The sequence below is a fragment of the Armigeres subalbatus genome, chromosome 3 (genome assembly GCF_024139115.2).
Source record: "Armigeres subalbatus isolate Guangzhou_Male chromosome 3, GZ_Asu_2, whole genome shotgun sequence".
NCBI classification, from domain to species: domain Eukaryota; kingdom Metazoa; phylum Arthropoda; class Insecta; order Diptera; family Culicidae; genus Armigeres; species Armigeres subalbatus.
The window spans coordinates 274,089,422-274,112,868 of NC_085141.1; the positions used below are offsets into that span (position 1 = coordinate 274,089,422).

General features: G+C 41.1%; 1 protein-coding gene across 2 annotated transcripts; it reads right to left on the bottom strand.

Moving 5' to 3' along the window:
• Positions 1–2,889: 2,889 nt before the first annotated feature.
• LOC134224434 (spermine oxidase-like) lies at positions 2,890–18,183 on the bottom strand. 2 transcript variants are annotated; one of them, XM_062703778.1, is made up of 6 exons: positions 18,103–18,183; positions 17,714–17,997; positions 17,200–17,647; positions 16,339–17,138; positions 3,338–4,528; positions 2,890–3,269 (listed from the first exon to the last, which is right to left on the bottom strand). In XM_062703778.1, exons 2-6 carry the CDS (start codon positions 17,884–17,886, stop codon positions 2,972–2,974), a joined length of 2,910 nt encoding a protein of 969 aa, XP_062559762.1. In that variant the 5' UTR covers positions 17,887–17,997; positions 18,103–18,183; the 3' UTR covers positions 2,890–2,971. The 2 variants fall into 2 exon arrangements, with proteins under 2 accessions (XP_062559762.1, XP_062559761.1); XM_062703777.1 differs by having other exon boundaries at positions 17,714–18,045; positions 18,103–18,162.
• Between the last annotated feature and the right edge of the window lie 5,264 nt (positions 18,184–23,447).

A 23,447-nucleotide genomic window follows, 5' to 3' on the forward strand; every position in this document is an offset into this window, starting at 1 on the left:
TAGTTGTGCCACTTTACCACCAGACGGGAACCTGTGCCAGGGCTCTACTGAGATGAACCAGAACAGAATTGCATGTGCCAGACGTCCACATCGCCGTCATCGTCGTTAAACTGGGATGCATTGCAATAACCGGAACCCAGATCTGTCCAAGGCGATCACCGCACCGTCGCAGTGTTCGCCTCCCAGTACGGACACGACCTTCTTTCCGGTATCGTCGCTGGCATCGCTGTAATGCTAACCCGATTCATAAATATTTAATTTACGCTAACGCCAGCAAATGAATGAATCACTTCGCCTCAATACCAGTAACTTTCAGCGCCCGCCGTCTGAGTACGTATAGAGAAAACATATTCTCAGCGTTTCTATCCTTCTATCGCATGGTCGTCGTTGCATCGTCCGCGACATCTGTACGTAGCACACTGTAGTTCAGTGATCAAAACAGCTTCCATTTCTGTGTTTCATTTTTTCGAGATTATAGTTTTGACGAGATGTGTTTTTATCATCCTCACCTGTTTCATATTTTTGCTATTAAATTCTGATTTGGATCTTTATGTGTATGCTAATTCCTTGTTTTTACCAAATCTGCCTCGTGTACCTGCTTTATTCTATCCATGAAATTGGTCTGTTTTGACACTCTTGTACAAATGTAGAAAAGGAAAAAAATCCAAAAAATGTGCAAATTCCCAAATCTGATTAAAACGTGTGCAGCGCATATTTTTTTAAATTCATGAGCGTTACTAAAGATATTTATAAGAACATACATAACCACTCTCCACGTAGAGAGCAAATGAAATTTATAGTCAATTGAAATTTATAAGTGGTTTCGAATAACCAATAATTAAATTTATGTTTGAGTTCATATAGAAACTACTTTTTTATTGATAACTTGATTTATTGCAAAAAAATATATGTGCGTCAAATTTACATATTGAAAATTTTCTTAGACACATTTTCACAGTCACAAAACTTTGGCTTTTTATAGAGATCAAAAATTCCAATGGTGAAATTGCTTTCTGGATTAAATTTTTCACTTATCATCGACGCCGGTATTCGGTAAACGATGCAAACAGCATTCGATGGCTCCAAGAGTAGGATAACATGCTGAACGCAGTAGCGAACTATGGGAACTAGTTAGTCGTTGACCAGTTTCTTCCAGCTGTTACTGCCCATGATCGCATATTTGTAGCACTCGCATTTTTGTTCATTTTGTAAAAAGCATGTGAATCGTTCTCTAAGCTCAATTTATTAATGGATCTAATCCCACAACAGAAGGCTTTACTATCTTGCTTATCTGTGGTAAGCTGGAAATGATCGAGTTTGTGGGAAGGATTAACAAACGATTTACAAAATCAACCAAAATGCATATGTCACAATTATGCGATCATGGGCAGTAAAGTAGTATTGTTATAGTTTATTTAATAGATCCTCTAGAGAAATGATCGTTATGTGGCGAGTTATTCTTTTAATTGACGACCTTATTTACTCTATTATTTACTGTGTTTTGTTCCTCCTGAAGATGTTTTTTAGTGGCCACGCAAAATTAGAACAACTTCTCCCAATAATGATCAAATGATATCATTTTTTCACAGCACAAATCCATAAATATGCTAAATGATCTTCACTGATAAAAATGCCATCATTCCACCACAATTTCAGGATATTTGGATTTTGAGTTGTTGCTTCAATTTGAGGAGACTTTATCCCTCATTAGGCATCCATATAAAAATTTGTCTAAAAAATATAATTTGTTCTCAAGCGGCTATTTTTTGTAGATTTTGACAGATATGTAATGAAGGGTTTGCTCTAAACAAATATTTATTGAGTAGATATCATAGAAAGGCGATCAAGTCTCCCCAATTTTGAAGATTGCATGCGCTGTCGAATTCCATAGCAAAAATCGTTCATGAATACGCACAGCAAGTTGGAAAATCTGCATATTTTGCAGAAAAAAAAATTAAAAGTTCAGAGAGCATGGTCCTCATTACAAGCAGGAGGTCGAGCGTTCAATCCCAGGCTCGTTGTACATGAATCTTCGAAATTTTTGTATTGTTTTCTACCAAAACGATCCTACTGTTGTTCCTGTGTCACTAAAAATTTCAAAAACATCCGTGGCACCTATGACAAATCGTAGAGTTCTCTGCATTCCTAAGTAGGTGTTCAGCCAATCCAATGATCGTAATTTTCACTCATTCTCACGAGAAGAGAATGCTTAGTCACGCAGATTATTGCCGAGAAATAATTTTCAGGAAAGAAAATCAGGTGTTAAGATTGATAACCATATTTCGCTCACTTCCAGTGGCGTAAAAATTTGATTTGTTGCAGACTACTCATAGTTTTGAGTTTTCCTGCTTTTTACTGATATTGAGTGAAATTTCCATGGGGTTAAAAGAGAGAGCAATAATTTTACTTAGTCACTGAGTAGATAAAAGTTAGCGAGTACGATCTTCGTTTCTCTTCTGAGTTCGTTCTAAGAGAAAAGAGTGAGTGAGTGAAAAATGTTTTCCGCCACAAATTACAAAAAAAAAATTCTTCTTCGACTCAAAAACGCTTGATTTCGTCTCGTCGAACTAGCAATTGAAATTGGAAGTCACTATTTGGTCACTTTTTCTGCAACTGAAAGTCACTATTTGGTCCCTTTTTTCGTCAGCTTTAGTCACTAAAGTCACTATTTTGAGTGGCTTCGGTCGCTACCAGCCCTGGGGATTCCTTATATACATGGGACAGTTATGCGTATAACGGCAGAGTAGGAACTAAAATCAAAACTGAACCTTGTCTCAAAATGTTATGCATTGATCCGTTAAAAGCAAACAGGGTTATGATATTTTCAATTTCAAAATTAGCCGCCCTGAACACCAAGGCCTTTCGGATATTTAGAAAACGTACTATGCCTTGCCAACAAGCATGCTCGATTTTATTTGACATCCACAAAATTCGCACAATTCACAATTTAAAGCATATATGAAATGAGAATTCAAACAAGTTTTCCGGCTTGCTCCATACCGGACAGAAAAGCACCGTGAGCAGTAGAAAAATATTTTTCGTGACATGCTTCACCAGCAAAGCGTATGGTTGCCGATGATGATGCTGATGGTTTTTGTGTCTGGAGCATGTCTTGTTCTGGATTTCGCTCTATCTCACCCGTCAAACGGTCGTATTGATTGCACACAATTGGTTCCTGTAATACTTTCAGGAATGTTGGTTCGTAGTCACAGTTCACGGAAGTGTAACTGTATGAACCTCGAATGAAGGGATTGGAATTCCAACGGGTACTGAAAAAGATTTAAAAAAATGTTTAAAATTACAGTATGAAATTTTGTATTTGCACACAATTGCTCACCAATAATATCGAACCGGTTGAGGTACTTTTTTTCGTGTAAATTTTTCCAGTAGGAAAACACAATCGTTAACAATTTGGGCATCAGAGAGCCTTTCCATTTCCAAGGCACCATAACTACCGATCCATCCGAGCAGAGTGTTCGCCGGTCCAGGACTGACAATATCAAAACCGGAAAGAAACCTCGTCCAGTGGGCTCCTTTCTCAAGATTGTCTTCCCAGATCAGTTGGAATCCTTCTGCATCATCCCACCACGCGCTCTCAAATTGTAAGAATATTTTATTGATCGTGCCGAAACCTATGTTGCGAATTGATCTCCGAAACGATTTGGGAAGAGCGGGTTGGAAAAGTAGATTCGGTGTGGCCTTCAATACTCCTAACGAAAATGTCACTACTAGATGTTGGCAACTGTAACAAGTGCCATCTGAGCATCTCACAAGCACGCGTGAGTCTACGTCTTTCCACCGAATTTCGGTGACTTCCTTTTTGTACAGTATTCTATTCGATCCGACTTCATCGACCAAACAATTGACTAGAGCTTGAAATCCATACTTCATGTTTATGTGAGCCTGGCAGCTCTCTCCGTTAAAAGAATAACTACCCCACAATTTGGCGGATACATCTGACATGGTAAGACAAGAGTTATCTATCACTTGAAACCGCATGTGCCATTCTAGAAGTTGATTAGCTAATTTTATTTCATCAGTTGTTAAATTTGGATCTAATCTTTTTTTGAATTCCTCCCTAAGGAAGACCTCTACCGAAGACGGGAAACTATCATTTTCTTTTTGGGCGAACTTCTCGCAATCTTCCAGAATTTGCCCAATAAGGAAATCAACCTTCTTCACTAAGAAACTGTCTATCTTAAGGCCATCATTTCTTATGTATTCTCCTAATCCTTCCTCGGATAATTCTTCGTGTAGTAAATCGTAACTCTCCGCTATTTTGTACAGTTCGTTCTGCTTCCCATGCAACCACTGTGCTCCGGAATCAACCAATTGTTTATATTCTTCGTCCAGTCCACCAAAATGATGCATCTCAATCGTTTTGATCCTTCCGCCTGCCTCGGATTGCGCTTCTAATAGAAGGAAGTTCTTCTCGGTATCAATCAATCTCTTTGCAGCACCCAATCCGGCTATTCCAGCACCTAGTATCAGTACGTTCACATCGGAGTCCACCTGGCACTGCAACGGGCTGCCGACGGGAAAAACAAATTCTTCCATTATTCAAAATATGTTTCTAATATAGTCGTCTACGGCATTTTTTAAAGGGAATTCTTTTACTGTATTCGCAAATTAATACTCGGTCCCTCAAGAGCATTGCATTTCAGTACAAAATGGCTTACTTGGTTGGTTTATTGGCACAAAATCGAACTTACAATTTAGTATTAAAAATATAACATCTTCAGTAGAAGCAGGAATGGAATCTGGGGCTTTGGTGTTTAGGTAAGATGTAGTTTATAAGTAGATAAGTTTATAATCGCAACGAAAATTAGGATATGAGCAACTAAGAACACGCGTGGTCTTAGAGATGTGCTTTCCTGTATGAATGAAAGAAAATAGATAAAATACAAAATTGTAAGAAAAACAAAACAATGAATGGAACAGAATTTCGACTTTGAACATTTTCACAATGTGCAGTAGAGTATTTTTTTTATTCTAATTGCTCTGAAAATCGCTTTAAATAAAGTCATCAGTAGATTGTACGTGTATACGATAACTATTAACCCTGGCAGTTATCAACCCCCGTTTAAAAAAACAAAAGTAAACATCTATTTGGCTGTAACCCTTTTGTTTTTTAATTTTTTTTTTACTTTCGCTAAAAGAAGTGGAATTTATTTATTTTTCAGGAGCTTTATGGATTTCCAGGATTTTCCACCTGGTTCTGAAGTTATTCCGGATTTAAAATTGGTGTTAGCTTTTGGCCGCGTTGGTATTGTAGATCCAGTTGGAAACCAAACTGAGGTCTCGCGACAATCGCATTTCCTCACATTTCCAGATGTCGCAGCTGCATCTCGAGTAGTGCGCATCTATGCCATAGTCGTGTGCATTATAGGGTGCCAATGGAATGTATGGGAAAGAAATTGTCATCGAATTTCAAAAAATGACATTGCTCACAATTTTCATTTTCAAATACATTTTTTAAAGTCCCAAAACAGTCGATTTTTTCCAAAATATTCATTCTCAAAGTTTCATGCATTTTGAGTCGTTTGGCATAAAAAAATAAAACAAAAATTTCCCCCTTGTTAGAAAAAAAGTTTTGTTTAATTTTGAGCACCCCTACACCCCTACACCCTGATGTCTGATTTAGATCAAATTTTGCATAGGGGGATATTTTAAGTTGCGGGGCCCAGGGAGAGAAGGTGGAGCACTGAATCCCTACCCCAACATGTGCGACATCTGGATTTGGTTCTAAACTGTAAACCACAGTGTTAATTCTCTACCACCTTTTTGTTATGGCGAGGCAATTTTATGCACACTTTTGTTTTCGATATTTTATCAAAATTAAACACTCAATCATGCAGCAATATAACGATGTGGTATGCTTGAGATACCTGCCTGCTAATAGGGACTCGAAAAATAATTTATTTGCAGTAACTAACCGAATATAAAAATGTTCACATTAACGATTGTGCCCTAACACCGGTTCTAAGCTTCGATGCAGAGTACACGAGCTTTGTTCGCCAGTGACAGGCGTATGAGGAAGGGGGGCCCTCCTTAGCCGTGCGGTAAGACGCGCGGCTACAAAGCAAGACCATGCTGAGGGTGGCTGGGTTCGATTCCCGGTGCCGGTCTAGGCAATTTTCGGATTGGAAATTGTCTCGACTACCCTGGGTATGAAAAACAAAAATTAGATTTTCGACTTTTTCTTTGGTCCTCTCTTGGGAAAATTTCATTAGTAAAAATTTCAAAACTTGGATGAATTTTAGGCATCTTTAAATCATCCTTTAAAAATCCGATTGAGCTCAAATTTTGCATGGGGTCATATTTTGGGGTAATAAAACTTGTGTGCAATGTCGTTTTTTAAATTCGAAAAAGTCATATTCATTGGCACCCTAGTGTGCAATCATGTGCACCATTGGTGATGCAGTTGCGACATCCGAAAATGGGAGAAAATGCTATTGTCGCGAGAGCCCAGTTCAGTTTTCAACTGGATCAACAATAACGGAAGGGTTGAAAGCGTTGTTATAATAGTGCTGTCCAATGAGCAGCTCGAAGTTGTTCCCGTCCTGCTCGTTCTTTTTTGTCTACAAATGGGCATGAGAGGGATGCTTCGAGCTACTTCAAGCTGCTCATTGGACAGCATTAATGTATGTGGGCAAACAGTATGTTGACTTTGGCAATTGTTTCGATGAGAAGACGAATTTTGGATTAGAAATGTATTTTCCCCCACAAAATTCGGTTGGCTTATAAGGGGGTCCCGTGGCGTAGTTGGCTACACGTTCGCCTTTCAGGCGAATGGTCATGGGTTCGATTCCCAGCCCCTCCACCAAAACCCCCTCGTCAGTCGCCGGATGCACAGCCAATGCGGTGGCGTATTGGGGTGCACGTCTCACCGTCACGGCTGCCTGATGACAACTGACAACTTGTTCTTCTCGGAGGCATTCCTCCAACGTTACCCGGATAAATGACAACCGGACAATGCAACGATCATTGGATACACCACGACATGGACAAAACGAACACAATGGACTCACGACAAGATGGACCGACAACGACAACAACAATGAATTATGGAAAAATCTAAAAATAGATTCTGTGTGGATTCTGGCTGCAGAATACCACAGTAGATCTTGGCACAGTAGCGGTTAAGTAACACAGAGTGCCTATCAAATAAATAAAGGAATAAAAAAATAAGAGAAACGAGAATTCGGTTGAATATGGTTTGTGAAACTTCAAACGAAGCAAAGTGGCGAAATGAGCAGATCTACGTACTCCTAAAAAAGGGTGGAGTGTAAGGACACGAAACATCTTTTTCACTTTCAGTTTCAAGTAATAGGAGCTTCTCAGAACCATAAGGCGTTATGTGTACTCTGTGAGGCACTCTGCAGTCAGTGTTACGTACTCGTAAGTCGAGTCAAGTATGAGGCACTGAAGATGGCCGGACAGTCGAGGTCGAAATACGTATCTGGAAAGTTAACAAAACGTGGCGGAATTAAATGGAAAGTACTAAACTAGTCCAAAACAGTTGAATAAACCCCTGCTTCTCTGCACCTGAAGATCCAAAGAAAGAAAGTCCTCGTCATCAATCTCACGTCAAGTTTAACATCTCAAAAACTTCAATCAAATTTATTATTTACCACACAATGCTAGCTGCTTAATTGTTAATTTACAAATGATACAAATAGTTTCGAGTGCGAAAAACATTAATAATAAGTTAATAAGTTGTTTGAATTATAAACATAATTTTGTGTTGCGACATGGTAACTAACTGCATAGTTATTGGTTTCATAGAAAAGTCACTATTTGGTAACTGTTTCTGCAACTTAAAGGAACCATTTTGGCCTCTTTTTTCCAGTATTGGTCACTAAAGTCACTATTTTGAGCTTCCAGCAATGTACTCAAACTATCTCAAAGGATCAGACCGAATTGAATCTGTGCAGCGCCGATTTCTACTATACGCTCTGCGAAAACTACAAAAGGTCGAAGGGACAAAAGGTCGAGTGCAAAAATATTAAAAATCTGTAATACTGAACACATGAAAGAGACAAAATATACAACAAGTTTGGAAACATGCTTCCAAAGCAAAATTTAGCTTATAACATTTCCCAGAGATTTCTCCTTCTTTATTTCATGGGCAGTTCTTTAATTAATTTACGGTTGGCATGCAGCAGTCACAGGGCATTCTATGATTTTTAAAGCTAAATAATTAGTGCTCGTTAGATCATGCACTTGCAACACGTGTCGCTTCTCCCGAGGAGACGAAAATAGCTCAATAATCAATAATTAAATCTTGATAAGATAGCAAAATGAGATATGGACATGATTGATATAAGAGATTAAAGATCAGGTGACAATATCACAATTTTACACTTTAATATCATGATGAAATCAAGTTATGTTATTTGTAAGAAGTGATCAATATCAAGTGCTATTGGCTTGTTCTTAACCATAGCATATTTTGATATTTAAACAATATTTCGGTGCAAATGTTTGATATTGTTGCCTGTTTTTTTTATCTCTTATGGACTTAACCACGAGCGTCTTCTTTTTTCATGATTCTTCTTCTTTTCGCTCGAAAAAATGACATCCGCTGCGGGCCGATGAACATTTGAGTGAATTCGGAGCTTTTAGTTCACTGGATGTTCACGTTGATGTTCATTTTTTGTAAACTTTGCCCTCAGATGAGGTTTTCTTCTTACTGAAAATCGACTCGTGACGTCATCGTGGTTTAGTCCATATCAATCAAGTCCATATCATGATTTGTTATGCTATTCATGGCTTCTGCCCGGGCTGTCAAAAGAAGCACGATCCTCCATAATTGCGTTGCGTTGCGTTGCGTTGTAACGGAGTATTTCGTAGATTGCATACTGATAGTTGTCATGTATATTCTTTACCTTTCTTACCCCAATTGCTTATGGATTTCCATTTGGGATTCAATGGAAATCCAATTGGGGGTCCAAAATGATAAAACATGAAAGCTATCATTGCCGGCCACGCCCATCTTCTCCGTTACTAGGAAAGGGAAGGAAATGATGATTTGACATCTACTTAACGAGAGGCCAGCGACTCACCGACGCCCTCATAGATGTCAAGGAATTGGATGGTGGGTAGGGTATGTGGTTTAGGAGTATCATTATAAGCAAATGATAGAAAATTTGTGGAAATACGTTGGGAGTGACTTTGCTAAGAAATTTATGTCACTCCATTATCCTTGCCGATGATTTGATTTTCCTTGGATGGGGCGAAGGTATTAGCCTTGCCCTGGCTAATAGCCTAGGTTTAAGCGCCTTTGCTCGCTCTCTGAAACGAAAAAAGAGCAAAAAGAAATTAAATTCCCCTTCCCCCCTGATATGATAATGATTTTGATCAACAAATGAATTCTAAGTGGATGAATAAATGATCAAACGGCTGCAAACAAGCCTCTATTGTCGTAGCAGAAGCAAGCCCGCCTCAATACGACAGGCAGAAGCACATGTTTGTGATTTAAACGCGATCGACTGTTGTTCAATTTCGATACACATAGTTGGGTAGAGAGAAAAGATGTGAACAAGCGCGATCCTCCATAATGTGCAGAAACACGGCGACTATTGTGTGGAGTGTGTGAGTGCACGTTTGAGTGAAATTATGTGTTAGTTGTAGTATTGCGCATAAGCCCCAAAATTTTATTCCCACCTTTGGGTTTCCGCGCCGAGCACTCAGCGCCAGACTCGGCGACAAGGAGATAGTCGTCAAGTTGGTACTCCTGATTTTTTGACAACTGATGTCGATTGGTTGTGTGAGTGCACCGGTGTCAAAAAATAGAGCTTTTAGCTGAAAATTTAATTGTCAAATGCACATTTTGACAGTAATATAGATGTATGAGTGAATAAAATGTGTAAATACTCTATCGCAGAAGCAGTCGCTGAAGACAAGCGTCAATGATTTCATGACGAAACGAAAAGTTCCAATGCAAAAAGCAATATCTTTATATCAGTGTCGTACAATTTACTATTTTGCCGCTACCCATCGCGACTTCCTTTACATTACCTTCCCAACAAATTTCCTTTACAATGTCGAGCATGGAGATACAGAAGATCATCTGTCTCTTGTTGAAATGAGTTTCAAATTAATTTTCCACTCCTCATCCTGTATTAGTTGTGGATGATATTGGTTTTAATTCAACGTGACACTGTTATTGGTTTTAAATTGAGAATGATACACCATAAATATAGACAAAACATAGTAAGAATGGCTTTTTAATTCCACAATTAATTGTATATTATTCGACGATTCAACCATAAGAACAATAATGTTACACAGCATAATCTTGGTACATAATGCTCATGGTGTCAGTTGTTAGCCGTCGCTCTCGCTCGTACTAATAAGACGTATAGTTATTTTGCTACCGTTCTTCATATCGCAGAAAATGAGTATTCGGGAAAATACATTGGTGGTAAACTTTAGTGTTCATCCAGTGCGGCCTGACGTTGGCATAGTGCATACATTTCTGGAGAGCGAAATAAATTTGAATCTCGCAGACGTTAAAAGTATTACACTCCACAATACACGCAATTGTGTATTTATTGAAATGGTGGGCAATGGTACTGCGCAGCGCTACGAAAAAGTGCATAACATAATGCGAGTTTTCATTTGTAATGAGAAGCGTTTCAAGATTCCCGTGTATGTGGATAGTGAGGCAGTGAACGTTGGAAGCACTACTTCCCCGGCGTTCCAAATGGTGTACGAGTGCTGCAAATAAGGCTCAAACAGCCTATACCGTCCTTCATCACATTCGGGACATACGTATGCTTGGTAACTCATCCGTATCAGCCGAAAACTTGTAGATGGACCGGTAGTTCTCTACGAACACGAGACCTGGACGAAGCTCTTGGAAGACCAACGCGCGCTGGGAGTTTTTGAAAGGAAAGTGTTGCGTACCATCTATGGCGGGGTGCAGATGGCGGACGTGGAGGAGGCGAATGAACCACGAGTTGCATCAGCTGTTGGGAGAACCATTCATCGTTTACACCGCGAAAATCCGAAGACTGCGGTGGGCCGGGCACGTAGCCAGAATGTCGAACAGTAATCCGGTGAAAATGGTTCTCGACAACGATCCGACGGGAACAAGAAGGCGGGGTCCACAGCGGGCAAGGTGGATCGATCAGGTGGAGGACGATTTGCAGACCCTCCGCAGATTGCGTGGTTGTCGAAGTGCAGCCATGGACCGAGCTGAATGGAGAAGACTTTTATGTGCAGCACAGGCCACTCTGGCCTTAGTCTGATAATAAATAAACAAATAGGATCGAAACTGCAACACTACAAACAGCCCCCTCACCATCAAGCGAAAAACCATTCTCTGACGCAGATTCCCCCCGGTTGAAAGCAATCGTACAGCACTATCTTCCTCTGATTCGAGTGATGGACTCCCAACAACGAGCAAAGGCGCGCTTGTTAAAGCAGACAATACCAACAACGACGATGACGAGGATAAAGCATCAGCATCCAGCTCAACGACAGAATCTGATTTTCATCGAAGCGACAAACAAAAGGTGGCTATCAAAGCGAATAGCAAACCTAAACAAGAAAGTTTGCGTGGAGCGTCTATTGGTCATTCCGACAATAGTTCAAGCCATGACTCGGTCTCTTCAGGTCAGACCTCCGTGGCGGGCACACGCACACACTACGAAAATATATTCTCAGCATTCCATTATTTCTCAGTACCCTAGGTACGTTGGAGCGTATCAGCAACAACCATTGCCCGTGCAATGTGCCTCCGCAGTTGTGGACTTTCGAGATTAATCAATTGACAACGGCAGCTGTAACTGGGTAACCGGAATGGGTCTCGCCATGGAAGCAACGGAAGAGCGATACGAATGAAGTGGCGTTGAACGGATGGATCCAATTCTTGCCAATCCGTTCTGGTAACTAGGATGCCAGACAGCGGAACAATATACCAGCGTAGAACCAGCAAACAGTACAGCGACATCAAGCAATACACATCGGTGAAGCCCTTGGCGATGCGAAAGATGGTTCCCAATATTCTAGAGGCCTTCTCAATCACATAATAGACATGATCGTTGAACGTTAGCTGCGTATCCGCCAAGAATAACGCCAAGATCCTTTATGCAGTCCACACTTGGAACCAGCGCAAACGATAACCAGCAATGCCAAGTCTTTCCAATTTCGCAACCGTAATAGCGTGGTTTATTTCATCGAAAACTGCAGATAGCTCCATATAAACAACGTCCGTTTGTGATTTCTGCACAAAGCTGTCGGAAATGCTCGAAGTTAGGCACAAGAGATTAGTAGTCGTCGATCTGCCTGAGATAAACCCATGTTAATCGGCACTCAGATGTTGCTTACAGTGAGATATGAATGGTTCTGTTATCACTATCTCGAATAATTTGGATACAACGCACAAGGGTGAGATGCCTCGAAAATTGTTAACATCTTTTCGATCGGCCTTCTTGTACACGGGAAACATTGTAGCGCTTTTCTACGCGGACGAAAAAAGTCCACTAGAGAGCGATTTGGTGAAAACCAGTTGAATGTGAGTCAGCTCTTCGGATCATAGCAGCATCTACGAAAAACGTGGCCCAAGTGATCCCCGGCTGAAGGAACGTTGTTGGCAGCCTCCGCGGTTATGACATCAGAGATGACTTTGTTACGATAATTGGGGCGTTGAGGCCACTTCCTCGTCCAGAGTCATTGTTGTAGGAAGCCCAGCTTGTTTCCTTTGTTCATTCACGTACTTCCGGAACGTTTTAGGTCTGGCCCCTAAGTTTCGCTGTATATTTTGCTGATATTGCGAAAAACAGGGGCGGCTAGCAATCTTATAAGCAGAGTTAAATTTTTTGTAGTGCTCTCGCAACGAGAAAGATCCGTGTTTGGAATAGCGCTTGAGAGCAACTCTTTTGGCAGTTTTCATTCTACGAAGCTGACGGGTCTGCCAACGGGCAGAAGCCATGAACAGAATAACAAAACATGATATGGACTTGATTGATATAAGAGATGAAAGAACAGGCAAAAATATCAAAAATTTGCACCGAAATATCATTTAAATATCAGATATGCATTGGATAAGAACAAACTAATGGCACTTGATATCGATCACTTATTACAAATAAAATATCTTGATATCCTCATGATACTTCAGTGCAAAATATTGATATTGTCGTCTGATCTTTTATCTCTTATATCAATCATGTCCATATCTCATTTTGCTATCTTATCAAAATTTGATATTATTGAGCTACTTTCGTCTACTCGGGAAGGACAACTATGAGGAGCGACGAATATTTTAGGCACGTGCCTTCCAATCGCGTTTCCTATAATATGCGATAAAGTCAATGCCGCATCGTCTGCAACGCGTCAACCCAGTCCCATGTAGCAAAGAACTTAACAATGCTATGATGATCGGCGTTATGGAAATTGTAGATAACGGGCTTGATTGATTCAACAAGATGTTTTTCAGCTTGAGTATCAACGAAGGATGATGGTTAACTACTTTAACTAGCGGTGATGGAGCATGCAAAATGAGTGGAGCAGAGTCCTGAGCGCTAACAAAACACAGATCCAGGCTGCGATTATTTTCGTTGATGACGTGATTGTTTTGACGTAACGTAACTGTGCTGTAGTAAACAAGTAGTTTGGCAGCGTGACTATGTAATGAAGAATGTTCCAAATCTATGTGAAGAAACCCGTTGCAGGAGGAACTCCACAAAATTCCTGATAAATTGAAATTACCGATAATGATGATTTTGTTCGAAGCATTCGTCATTTCGATCACTGATTGTGTGTGGGCTTCAATAAGTGTATCATCGCGAACACGATCAGGAGGTATGTATAGTCCACGCAGGAACACCCATACTTGCTCAACACATCCATACAAGTCGTTGTCAATATCTTTTGCCTTTTCTTCACTGCGATTAGAACGCCTCCTTCAGTAGAGTTGCGGCTGTTCCTAGGGCCACGGTCGCAGCAAAAAACTTCGTATTCAGACCCAAAGACCTGGCTAGATAGGGTTCGAGAATCGAGCAAGGTTTCAGCCAACACAATCACATCGTAGGAATCATCGGACGTGTCAAGAAGATATTTCGCGACATCATAGTTCATCCCGCCGGCGCGCCGTTCCGATAATATAACAACATTTCATCATCGAAAACGAGGTTGGAATCCGCTATCGGAGCTTTGGAAGTTTGAACGGCATCCGGCGGTGAAGGTTCAGGGATAGAAGAGTACTTGCCTGCAACAGCAGGTTGGGAGATACCCGTTGTACATCTAAGTTCAGGGCCAGGACGACTTCAAAGAACGCTGCCTGCAACAGGCGCGACTGAACTAGAGCAACCTGTATATACTTCCAAAATGTTTTCATAGGGCGTCCTGGAGATCCAATGGAAGCTTGTTGCCTAGTATTAGATCTATACGATATCGTTTTTTGAACGTCCTGGGTAGGGGAAAAATCGTCACGCAGAGTAAAACTGTAATCGGAAGAACACTTGCCTGTGCAAGCACCAATCTCTGGAACCAGACGACTATGATGATCGAATGCAGCAGAGAGCGGGACTTGATTGGGATAATCAGGGGCTTCCAACAAGCCTTCTACGGCGCGTCTGCCGGATCCTGTTCAGAAGTAGGAGTCAGAAACTGGGAGGTCAGTGGTTTGGAAAATAGTTGCATTGACGACACCCAGCTCGATTTGGATGTATAGATTAGTTGGACACAGAAATCATCACAAGACCTTATCTGTCCAAGGAAGTCTAACTCTGGAAAATTATTAAGTCCTTTTGTTGGAATATCTTCACCTGTCATGATACGAGTTTAGTACTATTTCATGTATTTCCACTACGTTGTATTCTTTACACATACGTATTTCAACCTCCATTGCAAGGCCGTCTTCTGTGTCTTGTACTTGATTAAACAACTCTGGAGTTGTTGGTTCGGTAGTTGGAGACACTTCTGGACATAGTTGGGAGAATAAAATTCAACTCTGCTGTGGTCGAAGGATCTATCGGAAGCAGGAGGGTTAAGAAAAATATGCCGATAAAGAAAATTTCTTGATTTAATCAAGAAAGATGCAGATGCCTTTATTTAGCAAAACCGTTAGTAGAGCATCATCATTTCAAATACGCTTTTGAGCTTTTACCTCTCATAAGTAGTGGTAAAAATGTTCCGATTTAAATTATAACTGCTCATCAAATATGAAACGCCTTCGCTTTGGATTTTTATCGTGACATCTGTACAAGGTTCTGGTTCATAATGAAACTAACGCTTGTTCATTTTGAATCATAATATTCTTCTTCTGGACCATATAGTCTTCTTAAAAAAAATGTAAGCATATTCATCTTAAATCTACATAAAATTCAGACCACTACGTCCAAGTATTAACCATTAGAGCGAAAAGATCTTCCGGAATTCGGTCAAGCGGTTGGGTATCGATGTAGTCCTTGAAGAAATCCACTGAGTCATGTTAAATCATTTCAAACCAATGAATGTGAGAGTCTGAAAGTGACAAAAATGGACCTAATTCGTATCAAACATCAAGCTTTTCAAATAACTGTTCGAATGCGATACTTTAATTTTGTATTGAACTGGCCTTTCGTAGCCGGTTATGGAAATCTCTGAGAATCCAGAATACTAGTCGAAACTGAAATCAATTCATATGACATGTTAATGTGCAAATGAAGAAACATTTTTATTTTGACTGGATTACACCCAGGTTTTTTTACGCGGTTGGAACGATGTACACGTCGTTTCCGAGCAGTCAGTTGTGGGAATCCGAGAGTATATCCCTCAAAACGAATAGTAGGAACCCCGAAAAATGTTTTGAAAGCTTCGCGAGTCATTCGGTTAATTTGCAGAATGGCATAAAACAACATCTGAACATGTTTCTTACGGATGTTATCTGTTGTTCGAAGAAAGCACTCACGACCGTGTTTTTTTGTTTGCGAACAAAATAATGCCATACCTTTTTTGTTGCCTTTGATCCGCCCGTACTCGCCAATAAAGCAAGCGCCAGAAAAATGCAGGCTGCCAAAAACGCAGTTCTTACACGATTCTATCTTAATGCTTTCATGAGATGAACGATGACAAATGACTGTTAGGAGACTGTTAACAGCTGATTTGAATAGCGGGATTCAAGAGAAATTGTTGAAATCACACGTGCTTTGCCATCGAAAACGATAGGGGAGGACTGTGCCGCTTATTGTAATAACCGTTTCGGAATGCTGAAGGTTTTATCCTTAAGCGATGTTCAGAGCAGTACTTTAAAATAAATGATACAAAAATTTCTAAACGAATGAGAATTAAACAAGTAACATGGACACTCAATTGTAAAATATAACAAACAAGTAACATACATACCTTTGATACAACCCAATAAGCCTGTTAGCCTCACGCCATCCGGTTTCGATGGCGCCATGTACGGTCGAGTAATAATGGTCATGGGTAGCTTCCCCAGCAAACTGCACCACGGGAATCCCTATTGCGTTAGATAATGGAAGAGCCAAGTGTTCAGCGGAAGTATTTAGCAAATCCGTTGTCACGGAGCGGAAACTGTAGGATCCTCTGAAATTTGGGTTTGAGTACCACTGTGTCCTTCTGAATGTCACCGGCTCCGGGATGTCAATGTGTTTCATGAACTTCCTCAATAAAAATACGCATCCTTTTCGCACTTCCTCGTCACTCGTTCTCTCCATACGCCTGGCATTCACTCCGGATATCCAACCGCAAAGAATGTTAGGCTGAAAGTCTACTGTATAGAATCCGAAAACATCCTCCATCCAACTATTCTCAGATGCGCGAATTTCCTCCAGATCGTTTTGATTCCAGAGAAGGCTCAGTCCTTGCCACCCATCAGACCAGAACGGTTTGTCAAACTCCAAATACAGCTTATCAACCGTACCTATTGACAACCCTTTAATAGCGTTTTGCTTTATAGCAGGAAGCTCCGGTGTAAAAAGGCTTTGGTAGCGTTCCTTCAGAACGCCCAATGATACGGTACAAATAACGTGGTCAGCGTCGTAGACACTATTGTCAGTACAACGAACAGAAGCTATGTTGTCCGGATTGGAGTTCCAGCATATATTTGCTACAGTTTTGTTAAATTGAGTATAATCTTCAATGTTTATGGCATCGATGGAATTCGGCGAAGGGAATCGTTTCTGTTGAATTGGAAAAATTAAAGGAAAACTAGTAAAGGTTCAAGAGCAATCCATGCCTTACCATCAATATGTCGAGAATTGTTTTGTATCCTCTATCTTTCCAGTTCAAAAGGTGATCTCCATCACACTCCCAGTACTGTAGATAGCCAGCCCCTGATGTATCGAACCAACAGTCCGAAGCCTCTATAGAATTTTCAAACTTGTGGAAGAATTCTAAAAACTGGAAAGCAGTTTCATTGCTTATGTCTACGTAATCCGAAGTATTTAGAATTGTTCGGAATTTCTCCAATACGAATGACCCTAATGAACCACGATAACGGCTTAGCTCATTTCGATGTGATTCTAAAATCGACCACATTGCACTCATTAGTTTTTGGCTGTACTCCTGTGGAACCTTCTCTCCGCTCGACTTAACCAGTTCGAAGTCTTCGTATTTAAAATTGTTTGAACCAAAAACATTCAACTTTGAGCCCAGCTCATAGCATGCATTGCTCACCTCTCCGTGACACCTGGTAATAACATTCATGAATTAATACCACGTAGGTATGGTGGTGTTATACAAGTTCGATACGTACCATTGAGCACCCAAGTCTACTACATTGGAACCGAATGGAATCGTGTGGATGCGCCCACCGATACGATTTTCTGCTTCCAAAATGGTTAAATTCGTATATCCTTTTTCGATCAATCTGGTTGCAGAGGCTATCCCTGCAGCCCCAGCGCCAATAATTACTATCCTGGGATTCATGACTTCTATATTGGTAATTATTCTCTAATATTGCACGTAATCGAGCACACTTTCTTCTGCTCCGAAAAAGGACTGAATCAAACTAGTACTTGAGCACAGTACGAATCCATTCTGTACGATGATATCAATGATAGCAAGGTATTATGTGAAGATTAAGCGCTATTGAATAAAAAAAAATAAGTTTTTCAAAACGCAGAGATAAGAATTGAGAGATACCTTTTGCGGTTTTCTAAAATAATAAAGTCCTATATACCGCATTGAGGTGAAAATGTTGACAATCTAAACATTAGATCTGCCAAACTAATACTATAAAAGTACCTACTGCAAATATCGGTTCGATCGTATATAACGCCACATAATTTTTTTACTAAATTTTATGACGAAGGGAGATATGTGATGTTATTATTTCGATTGAATTAAATACTCCTGGAAATTCTTTGTTACATAATTTAAGGAAAAGGTAATTGTTGCAAAGGTTTATACTTCATTAACCTTCAATCAGAATCAGCTGGGAGACCGGGCGACTTGCCACACAAACGCATTCACAGCTTCTACGCTTATAAAACATTTGCCAATATTTAGCGCATAGTTACATGATTGTGTTAGTGCACTTGCATGCAACTTGAGTAGTGGAAACTTGTTTGAAGGAATAATTCCCAGCTCCAATTTAGCAGCATACAATTTTTGCTTGTACTTCGTTATTTTTTGAAACTTTAAAGTAAGGTTTGCATTTTAAAATTACTCCAGTGCTGAAAATACCAACCATAAGAACCACCGGAAACCTAAACCAAAAACAACAACACCGAATGGAACACATCATACATACCAAATAGAAAAGAAAGCATAATTATCACAATACTTAGAATCGGGCATACTATAGCGAGCGGTGGCCACTTTGCTTGAAAGGAACCGGAATCAACCTGCACTACAAGTGGCATAAAAACAAATGTGAAACTCATAATACTCACTTTTTTGCACTCGGTAACGATACGAATGTAATTTGAAAAAAAAAAATCATTCAGCTTTATAATCTGACGGAATATGATACCCAATAAGAAAACACGAAGTCAGCTAAAATTTAACCAACTCCAAAGAATGTTATATGTCTCTAGTTCAAAATGAAGTTTACGATCAATACAGGATAATACCCTTAAAGAGAAAAAATAAAAATAAGTGCTTAGTATTAAGATTAAAATGTAACGTACAATGTTTTCGGTAACATGAATAACAAGTAGTTAAGATGTCTCCTAAATGAATGATGTACAAACAACTCCAATACTATTTCATTTAATTCATCTAATGACAAGTGAAGACATTCCACTAAACCTCTAAATAACTAATGAATAATACTAATATCTGACACATTTAAAGCCAATAGCTTAATTAATTAAAGTCATTGGCGTTAATAAAGGGGGGGGGGGGCTTAGCTCTATCTAGAAAAGAACTAGCCCATTCTCTAGGATTTGAAAAGTTTATTATCAGCGATAACAATTTTCAACATATAGCATAATGAAATGAATGGAAGACAAAGCTTGTTTTTCATTTCTGAGAAAGATTCCCATCAGAATCCGAGCCAAGAGGAATTCTCGACGAAATCCGATAAGAATTCTCATTGAAAAATCTAAAGAGTTCCTTTCAGAATCCAAAATAGTTCACACTGGATTCGGATTCCCTCAATGATTTGCTTTGGCATTAGTTCGGAATCATTCAACGATTCGCTTCGGAATACATCGACGGTTTGCTTCGGATTTCTCGAAGATTTAGTTCGGAGTCCCTTGATGATTTACAAATAATCATTCGACTATTTGCTTAAACATCCCTGGATGATTCACTTCGAAATCGCTGGAGGATTATTTTCGGAACCCCTAGAGGATTAATTCGGCGTCCCTCGAAGATTTGCTACGGAATGCTTCAACGATTTGCAGGGAATCAATTATTCTTGGATGCGCATGCGAAAAAAGCGACAAAAGAGAACCAACGACAAAGCTTTGTTTTTGTCGGAGATAATAATGACAAAGATCCGAAAAATTTGTCACCAACAAAAAAGAAGACAATTTCTTTGCTAACTTTTCATTCCGTTATTTTGCATTAATAGGGCTTATTACGGACTTCGTAACCAGCTTAAGTCCCGTAGTCTGCAAAAGAAAACAAAACTCGCGCTGTATACTACTCTGATTCTTCCGGTGGCTTTATACGGCCATGAGACATGGACGTTAAAGGAGGCTGATCGGAGAGCTCTCGGAGTGTTTGAGCGTAAGGTGCTGCGGACAATACTCGGCGGTAAACAGGAGAACGGTATCTGGCGGTGTCGCATGAATCACGAACTGTACCAGGTGTATAAAGGGCTGGATATTATTAAGCTTATACAACACGGCAGACTACGGTGGGCTGGTCACGTTATTCGTATGCCGGAAGAACGTCAAGCGAAGATAATATTTAGTAGAGAACCCGGAAGAGGCCGCAGGCTTCGTGGAAGGCCGCGTACACGATGGCTTTTTGCAGTTGAAGAGGACCTGAGGGCGCTCAATGTTCAGGGCGAATGGAAGCGATTGGCCCAGGATCGAGTCCAGTGGAGAAGGATACTCCATTCGGCGTAGGTTCATCGAAGAGCTGTAGCCCATCAAGTCAAGTCATTTTGCATTATCTCTAAAGAAAATTTCAGTTCTATGCTATCGTAGTTTCAGCTTTTATGGAAATATTCGGGAATCTAACTTTAATTACAAAAATAGCATCGTATTCTCTGAAATATTAGAGCATGCAAGGCACATGATTCTTGTCATATTGTGATCGGGTTCTGATAAAGACTTGTTGCGAGGTGCCTTTGCCAGTAACAAACTCTGTTAATGACAAAGGGTATGTTGTTAGGCGTTGCTCGAATATTGACTCTCTGACGATTTGCATCTACATTCCTGGAAAATTGCCTACGAAACCCCTGGAACATTCACGTTGGAATTCCTTGAGGATTTCCGACAGAATATCTGGAATATTTCCGTCGGAATCCCTGGAACATTCCCGTTTAAATTCCTGTACTATTCCCCCAGAAATTCCTGGAGGATGCAGGATCCCTAGAAGATTCTCATTGGAATCCCTGGAACATTTCCGTCGGATCACTGAAATATTCCCGTTGGAATTTCTTAAACATTCCCGTCGGAATTCCTTGGGATTCCTGTCGACATCCCGGGAGAATTTGGAATCCCTGTATGGGATACCATTCCTGGAACATTCCCGTCGGAATCCCGGAATGCGGGACAAAGCCGAGCGCTACTACACTTTTAGACGCAATAGCCATACGCTATCAATTTGAGACGTTGTAGAAATTAGCGGCTGGTAAACAAACACACTTCGATACTGTGGGCTACAACAGAAAGCACGTGCATGATAAAAGAGAATATGGATGAGTGGGATTGATCCGCAATTGTCTTAGGTGGTTGGATCGTAATTACATCGTGATTACATTACCACTAAGATTACTTAATGAGGTGGTAAAATGTTTTTTTTAAAGAAGCTCAAACTAGAGAAGATGGATGAAGGGGCTAATATCTTTTAGCCATGGATCGAGCGGAATAGAAACATTTTTTTGTGTACTGCAGAGGTCACACAGTTTGAATAAATAATAATATAGGGGGTAGCTTGTGGGTCTCCGGTAGTCTTGCGAGAAAAGGCGTAGGATTGCCAGTCCGGAGACGGTCTAGGATGTTTTCGGGTGGGAAACATTCTCGACTCCCTGGGCATAGTGTATCCATTGTACTTGCCATACTCTGTTTACATTGATCGACTGTACACATCGTAGTTGCTAGTCGTGTTTGGAGAGAAACAACAAATAATGCACAGCTCACCAATTGAATAGTTTTCTCGGGACTAGAAAGCTATTCTCACTGTACATGCTTCGGAGTTTCTTTAATTCAAGACCAATAACGATGGCGGTTGGCACGGCAAATGCTGGGTAAAGCGTACCATTGGTACTTCGCGTACCTGAAGGAATAAAATAGACCCCATCTCGCGGTCCGTAGCCTCTTACCCAGCAACTCCTATCCCTACCTCCCCGCGGTGCTGGCCGGGATACGAGCAACCTTAGGGAAGATCGGGTAACCAACCCCGGTGGGAACTATGGTCGTATGCTGACAGGGAAGGGGGGGTTTGCTCCTCTCCGGAGGTGCAAATCTTATTGAGCGTCTGTTCTCCATGTCAGGATCGGCTCACAACAGCGTCTGTTCTCCATGTTTGTGTCGGCTTATCTTCGTCCGAGTGCCAGCGAGGGACTCTAGACTGAAACTGTGCACCATGGTCCACCGGAAATAAGGAGGAATGGTCCTCCGGAAATTTAGGGGGTTTGGTGTCAGGCCCTGCCAGCCAGCCTTTAAACATCATAAGCAACGAACAATCAACAAGAGAGTACGGACCGGAACCATCGGCGAAGACCACTGCGACGAAAAGGGACTAGCGATTTAAAACTCGGTTCGTGGAACTGCAAATCTCTCAACTTCATCGGGAGCACACGCATACTTCAACTTCAGCATAATCAACGTCCATAGCCCACACTCCGGAAGCACTGATGATGATAAGGACGCATTCTACGCGCAGCTGGACCGTGAGTACGACAGCTGCCCAAGCCACGACGTCAAAATCATCATTGGAGATTTGAACGCTCAGGTTGGCCAAGAGGAGGAGTTTAGACCGACTATTGGAAAGTTCAGCGCTTACCGGCTGACGAACGAAAACGGCCTACGACTAATTGATTTCGCCACCTCCAAGAATATGGCCATTCGCAGCACCTACTTCCAACACAGCCTCCGGTATCGGTACACCTGGAGATCATCACTGCAGACAGAATCACAAATCGACCACGTTCTGATTGATGGACGGCACTTCTCCGACATTATTGACGTCAAGACATATCGTGGCGCTAACATCGACTCTGACCACTATCTGGTGATGGTTAAACTGCGCTCAAAACTATCCGTCATCAACAATGTTCGGTACTGACGGCCGCCGCGGTACGACCTAGAGCGACTGAAGCAACCTGAAGTCACCACTGCATACGCGCGCAGCATCTCGAGGCAGCGTTGCCGGAAGAGGTGAGCTCGATGGGGCCCCTCTTGAGGACTGCTGGAGTACAGTTAAAGCAGCCATTAACGACGCAGCGGAGAACAACGTCGGGTATATGGGTCGAAGTCGACGGAACGATTGGTTCGACGAAGAGTGCAGACAGATTCTGAAGGAGAAGGACGCAGCGCGAGCGGTCGCGCTGCAGCAAGGTACCCGGCAGAACGTGGAACGTTATAGACGGAAGCGGAGAAAGCAGACCCGCCTTTTTCAGGAGAAGAAACGCCGCCTGGAAGAAGCGGAGTGCGAGGAGATGGAACAGCTGTGCCGTTCTCAAGATACACGCAAGTTCTATCAGAAGCTCAACACATCCCGCAAAGGCTTCGTGCCGCGAGCCGAAATGTGCCGGGATAAGGATGGGAGCATCTTGAAGGACGAACGTGTGGTGATCGAAAGGTGGAAGCAGCACTACGAGGAACATTTGAATGGCGCTGAGAGTACAGGCAGTGAAAGTCAAG

Excerpts from the sequence above, each read along its gene's own strand:
- LOC134224434 (XM_062703778.1), bottom strand. The coding sequence starts at position 17,886 with ATGAATCCCAGGATAGTAATTATTGGCGCTGGGGCTGCAGGGATAGCC. Across the intron at positions 17,139-17,199 it reads CAATTCTCGACATATTGATG|AAACGATTCCCTTCGCCGAA; the intron begins GTAAGGCATGGA and ends CCAATTCAACAG. Across the intron at positions 4,529-16,338 it reads CTTATTGGGTTGTATCAAAG|CCCGTTGCAGTGCCAGGTGG; the intron begins GTATGTATGTTA and ends TCCCGTCGGCAG.